The 22,401-nt window shown below is 36.2% G+C and overlaps 2 protein-coding genes across 2 annotated transcripts in view; one reads left to right on the forward strand and one right to left on the reverse strand.

Annotated features, from left to right (window-relative positions):
- Positions 1–22,401, forward strand: part of LOC126946196 (60S ribosomal protein L37-like) — a 321,281-nt gene that overhangs the window by 176,227 nt on the left and 122,653 nt on the right. The gene's annotated exons all lie outside the window — the stretch shown is intronic.
- Positions 1–22,401, reverse strand: part of TEX11 (testis expressed 11) — a 323,712-nt gene that overhangs the window by 141,760 nt on the left and 159,551 nt on the right. Inside the window, exons 12-13 of the mRNA XM_050776219.1 lie at positions 19,589–19,670; positions 16,946–17,024 (exon numbers count right to left, since the gene is read on the reverse strand). Of these exons, the coding sequence (XP_050632176.1) occupies positions 16,946–17,024; positions 19,589–19,670 (161 nt within the window). The remainder of the gene's footprint in view (positions 1–16,945; positions 17,025–19,588; positions 19,671–22,401) is intronic.

The following is a 22,401-nucleotide window of genomic DNA, read 5'->3' on the forward strand; positions in this document are numbered from 1 at the left end:
ACATACAGCTCAACTTGGAATGAAATATTATGTTTATTATATTAGTTCTAATGCTTTTCCAGAAATGATAACAGCTAAAGTGTTGAATGCTTATCATATGCCAGGAATTTTACATTCCTTATTTAATCTTCAGAAAACCCCAAAGGTAAGTACTATTCCTTAATAGTAAACTGAAGCATATATAGTTTAAATAATTTGCATAAGGTTAAGCATCTGCAAAGTGGAGGAACAAGAACTTGAAAACATGTAATCTGACTCCGAAGTCCACATTTTAAAATTATTCTATACTGGATGAATACTGAATATTTATTTATTTATTTATTTATTTCTGAAGAAGTTTTAGATTTACCTTTTATTTTTATTTCTTCTTATTATAAGTAAATAATATGTACATTTTTATAAGTACATAGTATGTACACATTTATGGGGTACATGCAATAGTTTGACACAAGCATACAATGTGTAATGATCAATTCAGGGTAATTGGGATACCCATCACCTCAAGCATTTATCATTTCTTTTTGTCGTGAATGTCCCAACTTCACTTTTAGTTGTTTTAAAATATACAGTAAATTATTACTAACTATAGTCACCCTATCATGCTACTGAATGCTAGATTTTATTCCATCTATCTAACCTTCAGTTTAAAACAGCAGATTGAGTCCACTTATTTACCTCAAAAAAATAGAATGAATGTAAGAATAAATATATTGTAGAGCCAGAGAGCAGGAAAATATATTGTCTTTGGTCAGAAACTTTAAAGAATTTCTATAATTAAAAGCCATCAGACTGATGGAAAAATCAAGAGGTGAGAATTCTGAAACCCAACAGAAACCAAAAAGGAGGCCATTGAAGAAATAGATAGGTTCCCACCCCGCCAAAAAAAAAAAAAAAAAAAAAAAACCAGCCTAGGAAACCCCACAAAATTAGAAATTAATTAGTAGGGGACAGGAAAAATTTGTGATGGTCATAGAGGAACTGCAGAAACTATTCCAATTCTCTGTTGTGCACGCAAGGTGTAGAGGCCATTGATGTTTGACCCCAGGCTCTGCTGTCAAACCTTCTAAATCATGTAAGGGATCAGTTATGGGAACCTCCCAGCTTGAGTATAAGGGACAGGAAGACTGTAGATATGAGAAAAGGGGTAAAGAGGAAAATCAATCAGCACAGTAGTGAAAATCCTTATATAGCACGAGAACTAATTTCCTACTTTGCATATCAATATGGAGATGGGGGCTAGTGTCTCTAGCCCACTGTAATAGCTAGTCTCTAAAGATATACTCCCAATAAATTATGTTTCCTAGTATTCATGCCCTTGTGTAGTCCTCTCCCCTTGAATCTAGACTGGCTCTGTGACTTGCTTTTAACAGTGCATGACTTCTAATTAGACATAAGAAGCCTTGCAGTATCTACCTGGTCTCTTGGAACTTTGGATGAAGCTAATTATCAGTAAGAAGTCCAACTACCCTGAGGATGTAACACTGGGAGGAATTCTAACCTAGACACATGAAGAAAGAGACAGAGATGTCTGGGTAGCATCCAGCCATACCAGTGACTTCCAGCCTAGACAACAGACACATGAGTGAAGAAAACATAGAGTGTTCAGCCCAGCCAAGGCTTTAGAATCTAAAATTTAGATGCCTCTAACACCAGCCACTATCTGACTGCAACCATATAAGACTCCAGGCAACAACCACCTAAGTTAAGCCCAATCAACCCACAGCACCATGAGATAATAATAAACTAGTGATTCAAACTGCTAAGTCTTAGGGTTGTTTGCTACACAACAATAGATAACCCAAAGACCCAAAGAAATCCCACCTGTCTACATGACAGAGTGGAGACACCCGCAGCTAGCCAGAACACTCATGTGGGGAGTTATTCCAAGGGATGTCAAAGGATCAAACCACAAACTATTGGTAGTAGATCTTTTCTTTTAAAAACATGAAGAGAATCAAGATCATCTGAAGAAACTACACATTTGAAGAAAATGAATAACCTTAAAGAGAAGCACCAAAATGAACAAAGTGACCCATGAGGAAAGAAAGTAAATGCAGAAAACAAACAATAAAAGCCTTTAAAATGTTTGTCACCATGCATTGGATCTGTTTATCATCATCATCATCATCATCCTCATCCTCATTTTCTAATAGATTGTTGCTTGAGATATCTTTGATCATCTTGGTTTACAAAAGGCCTTTCTAGGCATGACAAAAAATCCACAAGTATAAAAAAAGAAGGCTGACAAATTTAATTTCATCAAAACTTTGTTAACTTTTACTTTGAAATAACTATAGATCCACAGGAAATTGCAAAAAATAATATATATATAAGGAAGTCCCATGTACCCTCACCCAATTTCCTCCTATAGTTAAATCTTATATAACTATAGAACAATATTGAAGTAGGAAACAGCATTGGTACGATGTATGAACAGGCATACTTCATTTTATTGCACTTCTCTTTATTGTACTTTACAGTTACTAGTTTTTTGTTTGTTTTTGAGACAGAGTCTCACTCTGTCACCCAGGCTGGAGTGAAGTGCTGTGATCATAGCTCACTGTGGTCATGATTTCCTGGCTCAAGTCTTCTGAGTAGTCTCAGCCTCCCGAGTAGTTAGAACTCTAAGCATGTGCCACCAGATACTGTTCTGTTTGTTTGTTCTACAAATTGAAGATGTGTGGCAACCCTGAACCAAGCAAGTCTACAGGTACCATTTTTCTAGCAGCATGCACTCTCTTTGTGTCTCTGTGTCACATTTAAGTAATTCTTGCAATATTTAAAATTTTTTCATTATTATTATAACTGTAAACAGTGATCTTTGATGTTAACATTGTAATTGTTTTGGGGTACCATGAACTAAGTCCAAATGTGTGTGTTCTAACTGCTTCATTGACTAGTTATTCCCCATCTCTCTCCCTTTCCTTGGGCACCCCTATTCCCTGAGACACAGCAATACTGAAACTAGGCCAATTAATAACCCTACAATGGCCTCTAAGTGTTCAAGTAAAAGGAAGATTCACACATCTCTCATTTTAAATCAAAACCAGGGATGATTAAGCTTAGTGAGGAAGGCATGTTGAAAGCCAAGCTAGGCCGAAAGCTAGGCCTCTTGTGCCAAATAGCCAAATTGCGACTGCAAACAAAAAGTTCTTGAAGGCAATTAAAAGTGCTACTCCAGTGAACACAAAAATTATAAGAAAGCAAAACAGTCTTATTGCTAATATGGACAAAGTTTTAGTGGTCTGGATAGAAGATCAAACCCAGCCACAACATGTTCTCGAGCCAAAGCCTAATCCAGAGCGACACCCTAACTCTCTTTATTCTATGAAGTCTTAGAGAGGTGAGGAAGCTTCAGAAGCAAAATTTGAAGCTACCAGAGGTTGGTTCTTGTGGTTTAAGGAAAGAAGCTGTCTCCATAACATAAAAGTGCAATGCGAAGCAGCAAGTTCTGATGAAGAAGCTGCGGCAAGTTATCCAGACGATCTAAGATCACAGATGAAGGTGGCTACACTAAACAATAAATTTTCAATGTAGATGAAACATTCTTATATTGGAAGAAGATGCCATCTAGAACTTTCATAGCTAGAGAGAAGTCAATACCTGGCTTCAAAGCTTGAAAGGTCAGACTCACTCTCTTGTTAGAGACTAATGCAGCTGGTGGCTTTAAGTTGAAGCCAATGTTTATTTACCATTCCAAAAATCCCAGGGCCCTTAAGAATTATGCTAAATCTTCTCTGCTTGTGCTCTATAAATGGGACAACAAAGCCTGGATGATAGCACATCTGCTAACAGCATGGCTCACTGAATAGTTTAAACCCACTGTTGAGAACCACTGCTCAGAAGAAAAGATTACTGCTCATTGACAATGCATCTGGTCACCCAAGAGTTCTAAGGGAGACGCAGAGAGAGATTAATGTTGTTTTCATGCCTGTTAATACAACATCCATGAATCAAGGAGTAATTTAGACTTTCAAGTCTTGTTATTTAAGAAATACATTTTGCAAGGCTATAGCTGCCATAGATAGTTATTCCTCTCACAGATCTGGGCAAAGTACATTGAAAACATTCTGGAAAGTATTCACCATTCTAGATGCCATTAAAAACATTTGTGATTCATGGAAGAAGGTCAAAATGTCAACATTTAACAGGAGTTTGGAAGAAGTTGATTCCAACCCTCAAGGATGACTTGGAGGGGTTCAAGACTTCAGTGGAGGAAGTAACTGCAGATGTGGTGGAAATAGCAAGAGAACTAGAATTAGAACTGGGGCCTGAAGATACGATTGAATTGCTGCAATCTCATGATAAGACTTGAAGGCCGGGCGCGGTGGCTCACGCCTGTAATCCCAGCACTTTGGGAGGCCGAGGCGGGCGGATCACAAGGTCAGGAGATCGAGACCACGGTGAAACCCCGTCTCTACTAAAAATACAAAAAATTAGCCGGGCGCGGTTGTGGGCGCCTGTAGTCCCAGCTACTCGGGAGGCTGAGGCAGGAGAATGGCGTGAACCCGGGAGGCGGAGCTTGCAGTGAGCCGAGATCGCGCCACTGCACTCCAGCCTGGGCGACAGAGCGAGACTCCGTCTTAAAAAAAAAAAAAAAAAAAAAAAAAAAGACTTGAATGGATGAGAAGTTGCTTCTTATGGATGAGCAAAGAAAGTGGTTTCTTGAGATAAAATCTACTCCTGGTGAAGATGCCATGTACATTGTTGAAATGACAACAAAGGATTTAGAATATTATAATATTTAGTTGATAAAGCAGTGGCAGGGTTTGAGAGAATTGACTCCAATTTTAAAAGAAGTTCTACTGTGGGTGAAATGCTAACAAACAGCACAGCATGCTGCACAGAAATAGTTGATTAAAGGAAGACTCAATCAATGTGGTAAACTTCACTGCTGACTTATTTTAAGCAATTGCCATAGCCACCCCAACTTCAGCAACCATCATCCTGATCAGTCTGCAGCCAACAACATCGAGACAAGACCCTTCATTAGCACAAAGATTACAACTCGCTGAAGGTTCAGATGATTTTTTTTTTAGCAATAACGTATTTTAAAATTAAAGTATGCACATTTGGTTTTTAAGACATTATGCTATTGCATACTTAATAGACTACAATATATAGTAACCTAACTTTTATATGCACTGAGAAATAAAAAAAATTGTATGACTCACTTCATTGCAATATTTGCTTTATTGCAGTGTTCTGGAACCAAATGCACATCTCTGAGATGTTTGCCTGCATATAGTTCTATGTCATTTTGTCACACATGAAGATTCATGCAACTACCGTGGCAAACAAGAACTGTCTTATCACCACAAAGATATCCCTCATGCTACCCTGTTACAGTCACATCTACTTCTCTCCTTCTCCCCACCATCCCTAATTCCTGGCAACCATTAATCTGTTGTCCATCTCTATAATTTTGTTGTTTCAAGAATGTTACATAGATTAACATAATGTCACCTTTTGAGATTGGCTTTTTTTTTTTTTTTTCACTCAGCATCCTCACCAAATTTTAAGACCTCTGTAGGGTAAAAGACAGAATGGGAAAAATATTTGCAATACACATAACAGACAAGGTTTATTGTCCACTACGTATGAAGGGCTCTCCAAATCACAATAGTAGCAAACTTTACATAGTGCTTATTATGCATCAGGCACAATTCTAACACTTTGCAAATATTAATATGTTTAGTCCTCACAGCAACCTTATGAAGTAGGTACTTTGATATCTCCATTTTTAAAATGAGGAAACTGAGGCACAAAGAAGTTAAACACTTACCTAAAGTCATACAGCTGGTTAATGGTGGAACAAGGATTCAAATCTAAGCAGCATACTCATGACCACTACACAATACTGCCTCTCAACAAATAATAATCAAAAAAGTTAATAATTAGTGAATACCTATCATAGATTATAACTTCTACATGTTTTATGTACATGATCTCATGTAATCGGACAACAACCCTAGAAAGTGTCATAATATCATATCTCATGTTACATATAAGAAAACTGCAGATGTGGCAAGTGAGGTACAAGCAACCTGCCAGCTAGTAAAGAGAATTGCTAAGATTTGAAACCAGGCCTACTGATCCTAGAGCTAGTGCTCTCTCCCTATCAGTATACTACTTCCATTGTATATTAGGAGCTTGAACTTTCTCAATTACACCCTCTCTTTAGCCCTCTGGATACCTCCCTCCATACAGGATTCTTTTCCTCTGCCTTGGACATGCACAATCTCCCCTATACTGGTGTTAGTGGGGTTGGATTTTCCCATTTCTCCCCTCTACCATTTTTATCCTTTCTTTCCAATTTACTGCCAAAATATTCCAAACAGGTAGGTGATCCACTACAGCTATCTCTAATTCCTAACATCTCCTTTATCTCTTGCATTTCTCCTGTCTGTTCTACATTTGCTTTAGATAGGCCGTATGTATTGCATTGCAATTAAGAGTACAGGTTCTGAAACTTGCCAGCCTGGGTTTGGATCCTTGCTCCACTACTTACTAGCTCTGTGACCTTGGTCAATTTTCTTAACTTCCCTGATATGGTTTGGACATGTGTTCCCACCCAAATCTCACGTTCAACTGTAGTCTCCAGTGTTGGAGGTTGGGCCTAGTGGGAAGTGATTGAATCATGGAGGTGGATCCTTCATGAATGGTGTAGCACCATCCCTTTGGTGCTATTCTCATGATGGAGTTCTCACGAGATCTGGTCATTTCAAAGTGTGTTCTCTCTCTCTCTCTCTCTCTCTCTCTCGTTCCTGCCATGTAAGATGCCTGCTTTTGCTTTGCCCTCTGCCATGAGTAAAAGCTCCCTGAGGTCTCTCCAGAAACGGATGCAGCAACACTTCCTGTACAGCCCGTGGAACCGTAAGCCAATTAAGCCTCTTTTCTTTATAAATTACCCAGCCTCAAGTATTTCTTTATGGCAATGTGAGAATGGATTAATATACTCCCCATCTGTATAATGTGGAAGATGCTAATACTACCTACCTTACAGAGTATTTGTGGAAGGTTAAATCATATATTAAATTAAAAGCTCTTAGAATAGTGTCTGGTACAAAGTAAGCATTCAGTGAATGATAGCTATTGTAAAGATGTTTGAAGTTACTACTGAGTCCAGTATTCAAAATCATTATTCTTTTTCTCAATCTTCATTCTTTACTGTTCAAGTACATTCTATACATACATTCTATACTATTTGTACCAGCTCCTCCAGGACACTGCATCATCTTGTGTCTGTTGCCATCGATCTATCCACTTCTGCCTCCCTGTTCCCCACCCCCTATACCCAGTTACAAATCTTCTTGATTCTTCCATCATAATGTCTTTCACTTCCATCACTTCTTTCCATTTCCTATTCTGGAATCTGAGAGAAAGATTCCTTACTTGTATGGTTTATGACAAGTGCTAATTTGTATGGTTTATGGCTTTACTAGGAAATGTTTAAAAAAAAAGATAGGTCCTAAGGATAGTGTGCGGCTGGCAAGTCAGTCACAACTGTATTAATTCTAATGCCAAATAGGTAGGCAAGAGGTAGAATAGTTTTGTCTTCATAAATTATCCTCTAACCTCCCCCACTTTGATGATATAAAAATACTCTGTGATTGTATTTGTTTCATAATTATGAGCTTATCTTCCCCATTAAGTAGTGACATCCTTGAGACCACCAGGGACATGCATATTATTTAATCTCTGCATCTTCAATGCCTAGCAACAAAATGACTGGTACATTGTAGGAATTCAAACGTGAAAGAATGAATTTCCACTACTATCAACCTAGTTTCAGGCTCTTATTACTTCATATTTGCGCTACTTGCAACAACTCAGTTAATCTCGCTATCTCTCAAATTCTTGTATATTATTGCTATTAGCATATCACTATCCTATTTGGAAAACTTCAGTGGATCCCCATTTGCCTATATCATATAGTCCTTTAACCTAATAATTAAGGATTTTAATAAATGATTCCAATTTACTTCTCTAACTTTATATTTCCTCATACTCCTTGTATAAAACTTATGCTAAATCCTCTCGGATTCATTAGTCATCATATTCTAAATAGACCATATTGTCCCCATATATACTTATGCTATAGCCCCTACCACAGATGTCCTAACTCTTCCTTTCTGCTATTCTAAGTCCTACCCCACCATCAAAGCCTCACCTTCAAATAAGACTTTCTGATGTTCCTAGTCCATGATGATCTAGGTCTCTTCTGAATTCCTACACCAATTTGTCAGTTATCCCCATTTTCCATGTGGTGTCTTATATTGTTATCTTTACATATACCCTCTTTCCAGTAAGACTTGTAAATTCTCTGCAAGTGGTGCCTATGTTTTCCACATGGTACCTTTTGCATAAACGATACTAAATACTTTATTGGACTAAATTATTGTCCCCACACCTGCCTTGTGCTCACTCTGATCTTCCTGCTAGTAATTCCTACTTCTTCACCTATGCAAATCTTATCCATTTCTAAGGCCCCAACCCCCATCAAGCATTCTCTGACTAATAGAGCTAACAGTGATCTTTCACTCTCTCTAAATTCATATACTATTTTTGCCTATACCACACATTTCTCATATTCTGAATTTTATTGTTACTCAACTGATCAAGCATATATATGCTTAATTTATTATAGTAGGCTATAAATTCACTAGAGAAATGTATGTTTCTTACATTTCTTGTATCTACAACCAGACCCCAGACATGTTGCACTAGGCACAAATTTTGTTGATAAAATGAATGTCAGTGCACACAATGAGGTAAGGAAAATTGAACTCTTTCTCCAAGAGCAATCAACCTTTACAAACCTAGGAAATATGCTTCTTGACATTAGCCTTGGCAAATAATTTTTGGTTAAGTCCCCAAAAGCAATTGCAACAAAACCAAAAATTGACAAGTGAGACTTAATTACACTAAAGAGCTTCTGCACAGCAGAAAAAAACTATCAAAAGAATATTAAAATATTCACAAACTATGCATCCAACAAAGGTATAATATCCTAGAATCTATAAGGAACTTTAAAAAAAATCAACAACCTTGTCAGAAAGGTGATTTTTTAAAAAATCAACACGCAAAAAACAAATAGCCCCATTAAAAAATGGGCAAAGGACATGAACAGACACTTCTCAAAAGAAGATATACAAGCTGCCAGCAAACATATGAAAAAATGCTCATCAGCACTAATCACAAGAAAAATGCAAATCAAAACCACAATGAGATACTATCTCATACCAGTCAAAATGGCTATTATTAAAAAGTCAAAATACAACAGATGTTGGAAAAGCTGCAAGAAAAGGGAACACTTATACACTATTAATGGAAATGTAAATTAGTTCAGCCACTGTGGAAAGCAGTTTGGAGATTCCTCAAAGGATTTTAAACAGAGCTACCATTAGACCCAGCAATCCCATTACTGGGTATATACCCAAAGGAAAATAGATTATACACAAAAACCCCACATACACTCATATGTTCATCACTGTGCTATTCACAATAGCAAAGACATGGAATCTACATAGCTGTCCATCAATGGTGGATTGGATAAAGAAGATGCAGTACATATATACCATGGAATACTATGCGGCCATAAAAAGAATGAAATCATGTCCTTTGCAGCAACATGGATGGAGCTGGAGGCCATAATCCTAAGCAAATTGAAACAGGAACAGAAAATCAAACACTCCATGTTCTCACTTATAAATGGGAGCTAAACATTGAGCACACATGGACATAAACATGGGAATAATAGACACTGGACTAGTAGAGGGCGGAAAGGTGGAGAGCATGTGGGTTAAAAACTACCTATTGGGTACTATGCTCACTACTAGGGTACAATATACCCATGTAACAAGCCTGCATATGTATCCCTTGTATCTAAAATAAAAGTTGAAGTAATTAAAAAAAAAAAAAACTTCTTTTCCCATCTCAAATACCCTAAAACCAATCCCCCTAGGGAAAAAAGCCACAGACTTATCTATCTCAACAAAACTTATCTATACTGAAGATTCAGGAACTGGGTGTGTATTCTGTACCACCTTCATTTCCTACAGACTGGAACTATGATTCCTAAAAATAAACTCATAAGTAATGCTCATTACAACAAAAACAAAAAAACGAATGTCCTACAAAGTACATTACAGCGATACTCAACCTAAAACAGGAGAAGAGAAAAGATCTAGGGTGATAACAATTACCAATACTGAGCTCAGATAGTGGCTGTTACATGGGAATATCTGAATGAACATGATTAATTAAAATCCCAAGGGTCAGTTGATGTTTGCTTTTATTTCTCAGTGGCTGATAACCTTTTAGATCTATCCCAGAAAGGAATTATTATTGAGTATGAGGTCTTCAATATTGTACCTATCTCTTTTTCTGTATTGTCAGGATATTATCTCACTCAGCTAGCATGCCATTTCTGCAACCCACCTCAAGTACTTATTATTACATTACCATAAGAATGTATTTCATTTAAACATATAATCGTAAAATTCAGCTACATTCCTAAGTATAATTTTATTATATCTTAGAGCCAAACATTTTTTGGAGGTAAATCATTTTATTTGTATAGTGTAATTTTATGGAAAAATAATACCATATCAAATTTTCTCTGAACAGAACTTTTCAGGAACTCATTTAATGTGTAGAATCTAGATATCTCTGAAATATTTTATTATAACATTCAACAGTGTGTTCAAAAACCATTATATTAATAAAACAATATCAGGCTTTATGCAACAGGAAGGCTGGGAATATAATGGTTAGGATGCAAGGCTTTCTCTTCTTTATTTTTACTTGATGAGCCTGAACAAATTGCTTCCCTGTATCTCTTATCTGACTTCCAAGGATTCTGATCTTGACTTCACAAGCCTGCTGCTGCTCTCCTCTCTTCTTCATTTTAGTTTGGAAATGTCAATCTGATCTCCTACATTCTTGTTCTGTGTTTTTATTTGGTGCATTGACTTTCCCAGATCACTATCTCTAGGTTTCTGATTCTATCTTGGTAGTCTAATTGCAATTCAAAATCCCTTTGTTTATTTGATTTAGTATTCTTGTCACTGGAATAAACAGTAACTGATTAAGCTTACCTAATCAGCATCAAAAAAAGGCGGGGGGCTGACGCCTTTCACCAATAACAACATAAATGACAAATGCTAAAATTATAACTAGGAAAAATTATGCACCAATACTGATAAGGAGTTAAAGGAAAGAAAAAACTAAAAGTAGATTGTTAGGATAATAATATTAGATGTGATCTTTTTTGTTTTAAAATTTTCATTACAGTCATAGTATGTTTGTAGAATTTTTTTTAATAGATACAAAATTTTAAAAAAGGATTAAAGTCCAAAGTTAGGAGTAACAGTAACTTAGTTGCCATAAAAGTGTTCAGGACCCCTGGATCAAATAAATTTACATCTAGGACTAAGATAATTTGTAGATGAGACTTCTAAATTAAAGGAGTCTTTCAGGAATTATGAATAACTGGAGGGGTGATGAAGACTGGGGACAGGAGAAGTTCTGATTTTTTTTTTTAGGAGGCAGTGGATTCCCAAACCATACTACTCCAAGAATGGGCCACAGACCAACAGCATTGACATCACCTGCGAGCTTGTTAGAAATGCAGATCAGGCCCCATTCCAGACCCACCAAATCAGAATCTGCACCTTAACAAGATCTTCAGCTGATCCAGCCGATCATATACACATTAAAGTTTGAGAAGCACTAACATAAAGCAACAAGGATTCACTGAGAAAGACATAGCAAATTAATCTTATCTTTTGCAAGCTTACTTAAATGTTAATGTCAGAGAGTTTGATAATCTAACAAATTCAGAAAAATGACTCAATAACAGTATCAAGCCATTCACCCGCTTTTCTAGAATCCAAAGCATATGCTTTTCCCTTAAATAGTACCAGATATTACTAGGACCTAATAAGTATATAACCTGGAATTGTCTGCTCTCTGTCTTCTAATGAAGCTTGACTGTAAAAGGTGAAATTAAAAAAAAATCGCTTAAGAGACATAGTATTTCCATCTATTCTATATATTCAAAATTTTATCCTTGCATCAAGGTGGATCATCGGAAAACTAGGTCTGAACTACATTAGCTTAGTCCATTACAGAACTTCATTCACCTTCTTTTTTTTTTTTTTTTGAGATGGAGTCTCGCTCTGTCATCCTGGCTGGAGTACAGTGGCACGATCTCGGCTCACTGCAACCTCTATCTCCTGGATTCAAGTGATTCTCATGCCTCAGCCTCCTAAGTATCTGGGATTACAGGCGTTTGCCACCACACCTAGCTAATTTTTGTATTTTTAGTAGAGACGGGGTTTTGCCATGTTGACCAGGCTGGTCTTGAACTCCTGATCTCAGGCGATCCACCTGCCTCGGCCTCCCAAAGTGCTGAAATTACAGGCATGAGCCACCGCGCCTGGCCACTTCATTCACTTTCTAACAGTTAATGTTCTGCATGCTTAGCTTTCATTGCAAAAAAAAAAAAAAACAAAAAAAAACAAAACACTTTACTGTGTAAAATATACTTATGCTCTTGCTATACAATTACTAAAAGCATTGTCCATTATATAATGCAACTTCCTACACTGTCTACAGAAGCCAAATATGTAACATAAATGAGTGAAGCAGACTGCAAAAAAATCCACTGCCAGATATGTAATTAAACTGAATCATTAACTGAACGATGGTATAAGCACATTAACACATAGTATGAACAGGTAGGAAAAGAGAAGTTATATTTTAAATTTGAAATCTAAAAACATAAATAATTTATCAAATTTTCCTTTGAAATTGATTACTTTGTTGACTTGTAAATAGAAAGCTAAAATCCTTTCTTCTACACCAATATGTCAATGTCCACATGGGCTGATAGGGAGAAGCAGATACTTAAGTGGAAATTTGGGTACTGTATCAAGAGGAAAGTGGAATGAATAAAATGATGGATGGCCAAAAGCAGCAAATGTCTACTACATACTGATATTCCAAAGTTGTCTAATTAGGATTCAGTACCACACTACAATGCAGTTCAATTTCTTCAATTTGTAGTTCTTTATTGACATTAGTAAAATTAATTGAAAAAGACAAAATAGGCAATATTTTTCATTACCATAATGTTGGAAATCAGAAAACTTCCTTTTTGGAATTCACTCTTTAAACCTACAGTTTTGAATACGTAGTTTAAGCAATCACTTCCATCTCTGGACACCAATTTCAGCACAGAAAAGTAAGCCAGATTATTCCTTGCCAAAAGCATTTCCCCAAAAAATGACTTCACTAAGACCACGTGAATTAAATTTTACATCTGTGTAACTAACTACTTATGAGCACTTTTGCAGAGAAAGATTCAGAGTGTTTATATGGATTATCATATTCACCAAAAACGTCAATCATTGAACTGAGTCAGGGATGTTTTCTTGGATGACATGCACAAGTTGAATTCTTTCAACAGTTCAAAAAATATATCTTCAGCACCTGACATAAATGCTGCACTACATCCCCAAAACTCCCCTTCAGAACTGAAGTATTTATTCCCCAGTTGTTCTTTAGGAATTTGCTAGGCTGAAAAAAGCTGCCACACCCAACGTCATTCTCCTTTCCCAGGGTAACTGGCATACAGAGACTAGTCAACATTGGGCTATAAGGACCGGCCCTCTGACCTTAGCTGAGGACAATTCGGAGGGACCATCCCAGCTTCAGAGCTCCCAATAAGTAAGGCTGAGGCCTTCTGACTATACCTAGGCCAACTTCTCCCATTAGTCCAGCTGCAGCCCCTTCCCCTCACAGGTGTTGATCCTGAAAGAACACTTTAATAAATTATCTTCACGTTAACCTCCCTCTCAAAATTTGCTTCCAGGGCAACCCAACCTGTGACAACACCACATACAACTAAGCCCCCTAATCTACAAGAAGCAGACGCAACTACTGTATTGTGCATCCAAACCATCCAAAAAAAGCAATAATCTCGGTTGAGGCCACAGAAGAATATCTGGTATACATATATTGTTACTATATACATGCTTCATTTTTTATCTTTTTAGGACAGTGTTTCCTGGTGAATTAATACAATTAATACACTGAAGTTTTTATGTTTAAAAACACTGCCACCTTGGATTTAAGTATCATATCAAGTCTTATGTTAACCATTGCAGAAATAGCTTCTGTAGTCATACTTAAGTTATTTTGACCACTCTACATTAAACTTAAGACACAGGCACTATGTTCAAACGTTCTATCATATCAAAATTCTCACTGACACCACAAATAAATATGCTTTACTGGGCACTATTATTTATGTCTACGAACAGAAAACACCAAAAATAAATTACCCTTTTTGAGTAACTTGTCCAATAAATTCTCAGCTGTATCTTCAATGTGCCAAACAACAGCATTTCTGGTTAGATTTGGATTTGAAACTTAAGAATACATTGTGTGACTCAGTAGACACTTTTTTGTAAAGCTGTCATCTGTAAAAGAGCTAATGCCTGGGCAATCTTTTCCTTTAATATATAACTACATAGCTGCATTTTACAACAGGATTGCTTATTTTATTCACTTTCCAAAATAAACCCAGTTGAAATTTCAGTCCTCTTTTTGAATTATTTTTCATTACACAGATTTTCTAGGTACTGGTTGTAGTTTGTACTATATTTTGCTTTATAATGGGCTCTTAGGTTGTATTCATTGATGCAAACACACTTTGCATATTAAACACAGAATCTTTTTTACTTCTATCAGAAAGGAATTTATTCTTTCCATTTTCTTGCAACATCTTCTCAGTCTAGCTTTCATTCTACTTTGGATAGAGATGTGGGTGCCATATTTTATTTTCCTCTTATATCTGCTATAATAATAACATACAAAAAAAGACAAATGACAACTTGATGTACAACATATGGGAAAAAATAAGGAATTCTGGGGACTGTGACAAACTGGAGAACACACGCCCTATGTATGAAGGTGGCAACTGCTACTTAGCTCCAACTGATCGTTGCTTAGTGGAAATACTGGCCAATTGTTTCCAGATTTTTCAACTTTTGCAAGAGAAATCAGAAAACCATATATATATATATATAAAGAAAACCAAATTTTTATGTGAAATTTCCTGAATGTTAAATGTTGGCAAATAATTCAACTATATGCAACACATCTCTCGCCACACCCAGCCCATAGTCCACCACTTTGTAAACTTTTTCTAGTGATTAATTGCTTTGGAACGTAGTATTGAATGTATTCCTTCTACTACAGTAGTAAAAAGTGTGAGCTCTGCAAACATGTTTAAATTCCGCTCTGCTCCTTCCTAGCTATGCAATTGTGGGCAAATTACTTTTTCTATCTAACCCTCATTTTTCTCACCTGCAAAATTGAGTTAATCAAATTACCTTAGAGGTATTTCATAATTTATAATGTAAAGAATTTAGAATAGTGCCTGGTACAAAGCAAGTATCAGTAAATGTTAGCTTTTGTTATTTAATAATGAAAAATGTATAAAATATCACATAGCCCCCTTTCCCTGGCTGCAAGAAAGTTTACTATTAAATTGAATGCTTTACCACGGCAACTATACTAGCCATTGTGTTTTGCATGTTTGCTTCCTCCTTTTCAGGGTTTTGATTTTCTATTTCAATTTTCAGAGCTTTGAATAGAAGAAGTTTCAAATTCTTTTTGGCAGGAGGAAGGTTAAAAACAACCAAAACTTTAAAAAATAAAAATTAAGTTCCATGAAATTTTTGTGAACAAGATGAAGGAAATTAGGTCATCTGGCTGTATAATTAGGTGGATTTATAGCAGGTTCAACGATTGTACACCAAAAAGTATCGATTAATGGATTGATGTTAACCTGGAGATTAATCCATGCTGCCACGAAGGTTCTGGCCTCAGTTTTGCCCTGTTTATCAAACTATCTGGAGTTAGAAAACTATGGCTTGCAGTCCAGCTGCTCTGCTTGTTTTTATGAATAAAGTTTTACTGGAATAAAGCCACACACATTTGTTTATGATTAGTCTATGGCTACTTTTGCACTATGACGGCAGAGTTGACTAGTTGTGCCAGAGACTGTGTGGCCCACAAGCCCAAAGTTTATACTTATATCTTACCCTGTAAGAAAAGTTTGCAGACCCCTGAATTAGATGAAGACAGGTGGCAATACCAAATTTGAAGATGACACAGACTGGGAGGAATAGTTAATACATTGCATGATAAAATTGAAATTCACAAAGATCAGAACAACTGAAAAAATAGGCTGTAGCAATCAGGCTGAAATTTAATAGTTTGTAAAGCATGGTTAATGGGTACTTAACCATAAAAGTCGAGGATATGAGGCATTAAGAGCAACTGACATTGTAAAGGTATAGTTTCAAGAGTCCAGGAAATTAACCACATGATGTAGCTGCCAGAAAAGAGCTATTTTGAATGTTGTCTGTATTAAAAGAAATAGAGGGTCTAAACCAGTGCTGCCCAATAGAACTTCCCTGTGATAATAGAAATATTTTAAATCTGTAATGTCCAATAGGGCAGCCATTAGCTACATGCGGCTATTTGGATTTGATACGTGGCTAGCATGAAGGAGGGACTAAATTTTAAAAATTATTTTTGAGAGAGTCCTGCTCTGTTGCCCATGCTGGAATGCAGTGGCACGATCATAGTTCACTGTAACCTTGAACTGCTGGGCTCAAGTGATCCTCCCACCTCAGCCTCCCAAGTAGCTATGACTACAGGCACATGCCACCATGCCGGCTAATTTTTTAAAAAATATTTTGTAGAGATGGGGTCTTGCTATGTTGCCAAGGTTGGTCTCAAGCTCCTGGGCTCAAGGGATCCTCCCGCCTCAGCCTCTTCAAGTGCTGGGATTCTAGGTGTGAGCCACCGGTGCCTCGCCAAAAACTGTCAGTCTTTAGAGAAAGGGAAATCAATTCTGTACCTTTCATGATCCATCAGCAGTTTAGCAATGTTCAGACAGAAGTCTAAGGGCATGTCAAGATGTAGTATTTCCATGACAGCTAACAAGATGAAAAAATGAAATAATTATTATCAGTTTCATTTTTGAGGAAGCTTAGCTATTTTCAATAATTTTCCTCTATTCAAAATCTACTTACTAAATGTTTGCCATATACCATGTTTTGCCTAACAATTTATCAAAATCTTCTTTTAAAGTATTAACATCCAGTGCTGGAGAGTGTCATGATACAGGCACTCTTGCACAGATAGCAAAGTAATCTGGTGCAACCCTTTCGAAAAGCAACTTGGCAATACTATATGCTAAGAACACTGGGGTAGAGAGTTTGCTATCTGAAGTCAAACAGATCTAAATTTGAAACCACTTGCTACTTGTATAGCCATAGGCAAGTTAAGCTCTTAGTTTTGTCACCTGTAAAATGGAGAATATACCACCAATTTCTCAGGGTTGTTGAGAGGATTAACTGAGGTAATGTATGGAAATTATATAGCAAAGAACCCAGCACTTAGTAAGCATTTAATAAATGGCAGCTGCTATTATTATTCCCTTAGAGAAATTGTGCTTCTGAAAAGTCACCTGGAATAAATATGGGGAAAATTTATGAACAAAAATATTAAAAGCAGTGTAGATTATGATAATAATAGAAAAGAAGTATACACTGTATATCTATTACAGGGTAGCAATAAACTATTGTGCAACCATTAAAATTGTTGAGTATGAAATAACATGGAAAAAAATGAATATACACTGATATGAAAAATGTATAAGATCAGTAAGTGAAAAATTAGAAAGCAAAGTTTTATGTACTATACAGTTACAATTCTGTAATAAAAGCAAAATAAACTAAGAGAAAAAATACTGGAAATAAGTGATCAAATTTCTAAAAGTGATTGTGTTTAGATTCTATTTATTTGACAAATATTTAATGAGCATATTATCTGTACCAGGCATTGTGCTTTCTGCTGAGAACCCAGCAGTGGATAAAACACAACAAAAATTCCTGCTGTCAAGGAGCTTCTAGTGGATGGTAGGACCATGAGAACTTTTAGTGTTTTCCAAAAATGTCTTAAATTATTATGTGCTATCTTTTCATGATGAAAAATGTTTATTTTTAAATGTCAATCTTTCTACTACAAAAAATATCAGTGAAATAATGCCAGCAGTTAGGCTGACCATTTTAAGAGTAAAGTATTTTCACCAGCAAAGCAACAAACAGAATATAAAAATGCAAGTTTCGTATATTCTTTCAATGCAACAAAGTAAAAATCTAGTATTTTTAAATACAAAAAAACTTGGATTTGGGTTAGCCTCCTAATCTGTAATCAAACAATGACTGACATTACAACTTCAGGAGTATCTAGATTGAGTTAAGTAAAAACAATCTGTGAATAAAGAACAATTTTATTTTAAACTCTGCTTCTTACCTACATTTGGATAAACACTGTCATGAGGAATTATCATCTCAAACTAATCTACTTCAACTTGGTGACTCCAATAATCTCTCTGGTCTTCCTGTGTTGTCTTAGTTTGAGTAAGTGTATTCTTTTAGTTGGTTAGTTGGTTTGTTTATTCCCCCAATGCAAAAAAGTAGAATTGTCTTCCTGGTTTCTAACATTTTTCAACCTGTGTATGCTGAGGTGATACTGTTGCCTAGAGATGCAGAATCCCCAATACATTTGAGCTTCTGAGGTCTCTTAAGTGATTGGCTAAAATTCTAGAGGCCAATGAAAGATTCAGTAGTACTAAATTTAGGGCTACTGCCAAATTGAATTATAGTTCTAGCTATAACAAATTGTTATTATTTTTTGGATTATCAGTAACTATACTAACATATAATTTTGTATAGTACAAATAATGCAGCCTCTAAAGATTACTAAAAAGCATGTACAACATTAAAAGAATTAGAATAAATAGCTTTTATGACTAAACAAAATTGAAATGTTAAGGGCTAGTGTGCATAGTTTTGCTTCATGTAATGCATCCATATAGTAGTAATAACAGTAATAATAATAACTACAGTAATAGGTAACATATATTACACACTATGCACCAGGTATGGTGTTAAATGCTTTATACACATTTTCTCATAAGATTCTCAAAACAACATGATGAGGTAGATAATAATAACACCTCTTTTGCTAAATGAAGAAACAAAGCAAAGTTAAGTGACTTGCCCAATGACCCACTCTTGTGCAGCATACATTCTGGTCCTTGGAGAGTTATGAAAAATAAATAGCGATGTTTATAAACAAGTAATTATAAAAATCACAGAATTACAAAGGCTTTTCCCATTAAGAAGTAATCTTTCTTCATGGTGGTAGACAACTTCAGAAGGACTGGGTAGCTACAGTTCTCTGCTGGACTAAAAGAAAACTGATTGCTTTTATTCAGCTTTAAAAAAAAAAAAAAACCTTTTAAATTTGCTACTATTTTTTCTTCTTTCTCTCTTTTTTCCTGGGTGACAATATTTTCCCCTTCCTGGGTGATATTTTCCTTCTCAGCCACCATCAAATTACACCTATTGTTAGTATACTACAAAAGATGTCATATTTAACAAATTGTAGTGATGTTTCAAAATGGTGTGCTCTTCACATATAGAGATCTTACCTTCAAGGAGTTCTTCATTAGATGTTTCGCCTTTCAAGAGGATTTTCATTTTTAGGAAAAGCCCAGTAGAATTTAAATGTTCCTATTTTAAACAAGGAAATCACAATGATATTAAAATTGTGGAATGTAAAAGACAATTTTCAAGTAATTGCCTGCTTTATTCAACCATCTTGGGATAACTCATAATCAAAGGAAATTGAAATTACAAAAGATTATATCATAGCATTCTTTCTATCCCTGAGGATATTTCCCAATATTTTATTCAATCGAAATGAAATAATATATGGAAAAGAACATGTAAATATTTCCAATGAGTGACAAACATTTAATGACAAGATTAACACTTAAACTGTACAAATCTCAGGCCATATTCTTTGTAAGCAAAACCACAAACCAGCTAATTTTATTTTCTTTTGAGATTTTAACAACTAAGGTCCTTTACAAACAATGGTAGAATAAAATAGAAGACGTATTGTCTTTTCTATAAGATATGCCTGTCGTGTTTACCATTAATAACAACGTACTATGAATGATGTTTCTAAATCATTGTTATTTGGCCCTAAGCCATCTGTGATCTTCCCGGTTCCACTTTTACCTTACAGGGTACATCTTTAAACAACTTTCTAAGACTAAAAGTACAGTCTAGGCCCACAGAACAGAACTTTTCTCTCTACAAAGCCAATTAACCTCTACATGAACACTGTACTCATTAGCTCCATGCTCTGCACATAATTAATTACAGGTATTCATGTGTGAGATACCTTAAAAATAGAAAGTTGGAGAAAGTAAACACTGATATTAAAAGGGCTTGCAAATATAGGTGACACTAGTACAAAGAATAAACTGAAGTTGTCAATTTTGATTTATTGCATTACCATCTTTCCTACAGGTTTGTCGAAGTATGTATTGGGTTCAATTCCCTTTTATCTTCAGAGACATAGAGGTCTTCCAGATCTTGGCAACATCTGTTTTCCTTGAGTCTGCTATTCTCACACAAGTTTAACATTCTGGTTTTTTTGTTTTTTTAAACCAAAGAATTCCAGATATGATTTTCACTGATTTCATTACCAAACAACTCCAGATAATGGGCATTTTGCTTTATTATCATCGGGTCTTCACTTCTATAAACACTTGCACTGTATATTGTCCATCCTTATTGTCTCTTAAAATACACTTTCAGAAGTCATGAAGATTGCCTGCTAAATCCATCAGCTTTCTCCCTACTATCAAAATCCTTGTCTTCTCTGTAACTTTTCTCACCATTATTTTTCATTCTTCATAGGTTTATTTGTTTGTTTGTTTGTTTGTTTATGATGGAGTCTCACTCTATTGCCCATGCTGGAGTGTAATGGCACAATCTTGGCTCACTGCAACCTCCACCTCCCAGGTTCAAGCAATTCTCCTGCCTCAGTCTCCCGAGTAGCTGGGATTACAGGCGCCCTCTAACACATCTGGCTAGTTTTTGTATTTTTAGTAGAGATGGGGTTTCACCATATTGGCCAGACTGGTCTCGAACTCCTGACCTCAAGTGATGCACCTGCCTCAGCCTCCCAAAGTGCTGGGATTACAGGCGTGAGCCACGAGGCCTAGCTGGTTTTTTAATTTTTCTGAGACAGAGCCTCACTCTGTCTCCCAGGCTGGAGTGCAGTGGTACAAACAGGGTCTCACTTTATTGCCCAGGCTGGTCTTGAACTCCTGGGCTCAAGCAATCCTCCTCTCTCAGCTTCCCATTGTGCTGGGATTATAGGCAGGAACTACCATGCCCAGCTCCCTTCCTCAGATTTTTGTTTGCTAATTTTTTTCTTATCATCAGTTACTGAGAAACAGGCTCCAGGTACAACAAACATACAAGATAAGTATTTTGAATCTTGTTTTGCAGGCCCAAATAAAGTTAAGTAACTTACCCATGGTCACACAATTGGTAAGTAGTAGAGCAGAAATTTGAAATCAGATCTCTCTGACTCTAAAGGACATAATCTTTCCATTATAATATGCTGCCTCCCTTGAAGCTCTATCATGGCAGGCATTACTACACTATCTGAATATTTTGCAAGCTCTAAAGATAATGTATTCATTTCTAGTGTGAAGTGTATCATACACACACACACATACACACACGAGTATATAAAAAGTATGTATGTGTAATGTATATGTAAGGTTTACAGAATAATAATAAAACAAACACCCGTGTCCTCACTACCAAGGTTAAGAAACAGATTATTGCCACATAAGAAGCCTCAAATGTATCCTTACCCATATGCATCCTCCTCACTTCACAGAGGTAAACACCACCCTGAATTTTGTGCAGTGATTTCCTTGCTTTTCTTTATATATACACAATATATAGTTGCTATGGACTGAATGTTTGTGTCTTTCTAAAATTCGTATATTGAATCTCTAAACCCCAATGTGATAGTATTTTGAGGTGGGGGCTTTGGGAGGTAATTTGGTCATGACGGCTGAGCCCTCATGAATGGGATAAGTGCCCTTATAAGAAAAGGCATGAGAGAGATGACAGATGATCTCTCTCATCTCTCTCTCTCTCTCTCTCTCTCTCTCTCTCTCTCTCTCTGCCAAGTGAAGATATAGAAAGAATGTGGCCATCTTCAAACCAAGAAGAAGGCCCTCACCAGGAACCGAAAAGGCTGGTATTTTGGTCTTGGACATCTCAGTCCCTAGAATTGTGAGATATAAACTTCTGTTGTTTAAGCCACACAGTTTACAGTATTTTGTTATAACAGCTCAAGCTAGCCAACACAATTATTTAGCTATGCCTACATTTGAACTTCACTTAAACAGAATCATAAAGTATC

The sequence above is a fragment of the Macaca thibetana genome, chromosome X, assembly GCF_024542745.1.
Source record: "Macaca thibetana thibetana isolate TM-01 chromosome X, ASM2454274v1, whole genome shotgun sequence".
NCBI classification, from domain to species: Eukaryota; Metazoa; Chordata; class Mammalia; order Primates; family Cercopithecidae; genus Macaca; species Macaca thibetana.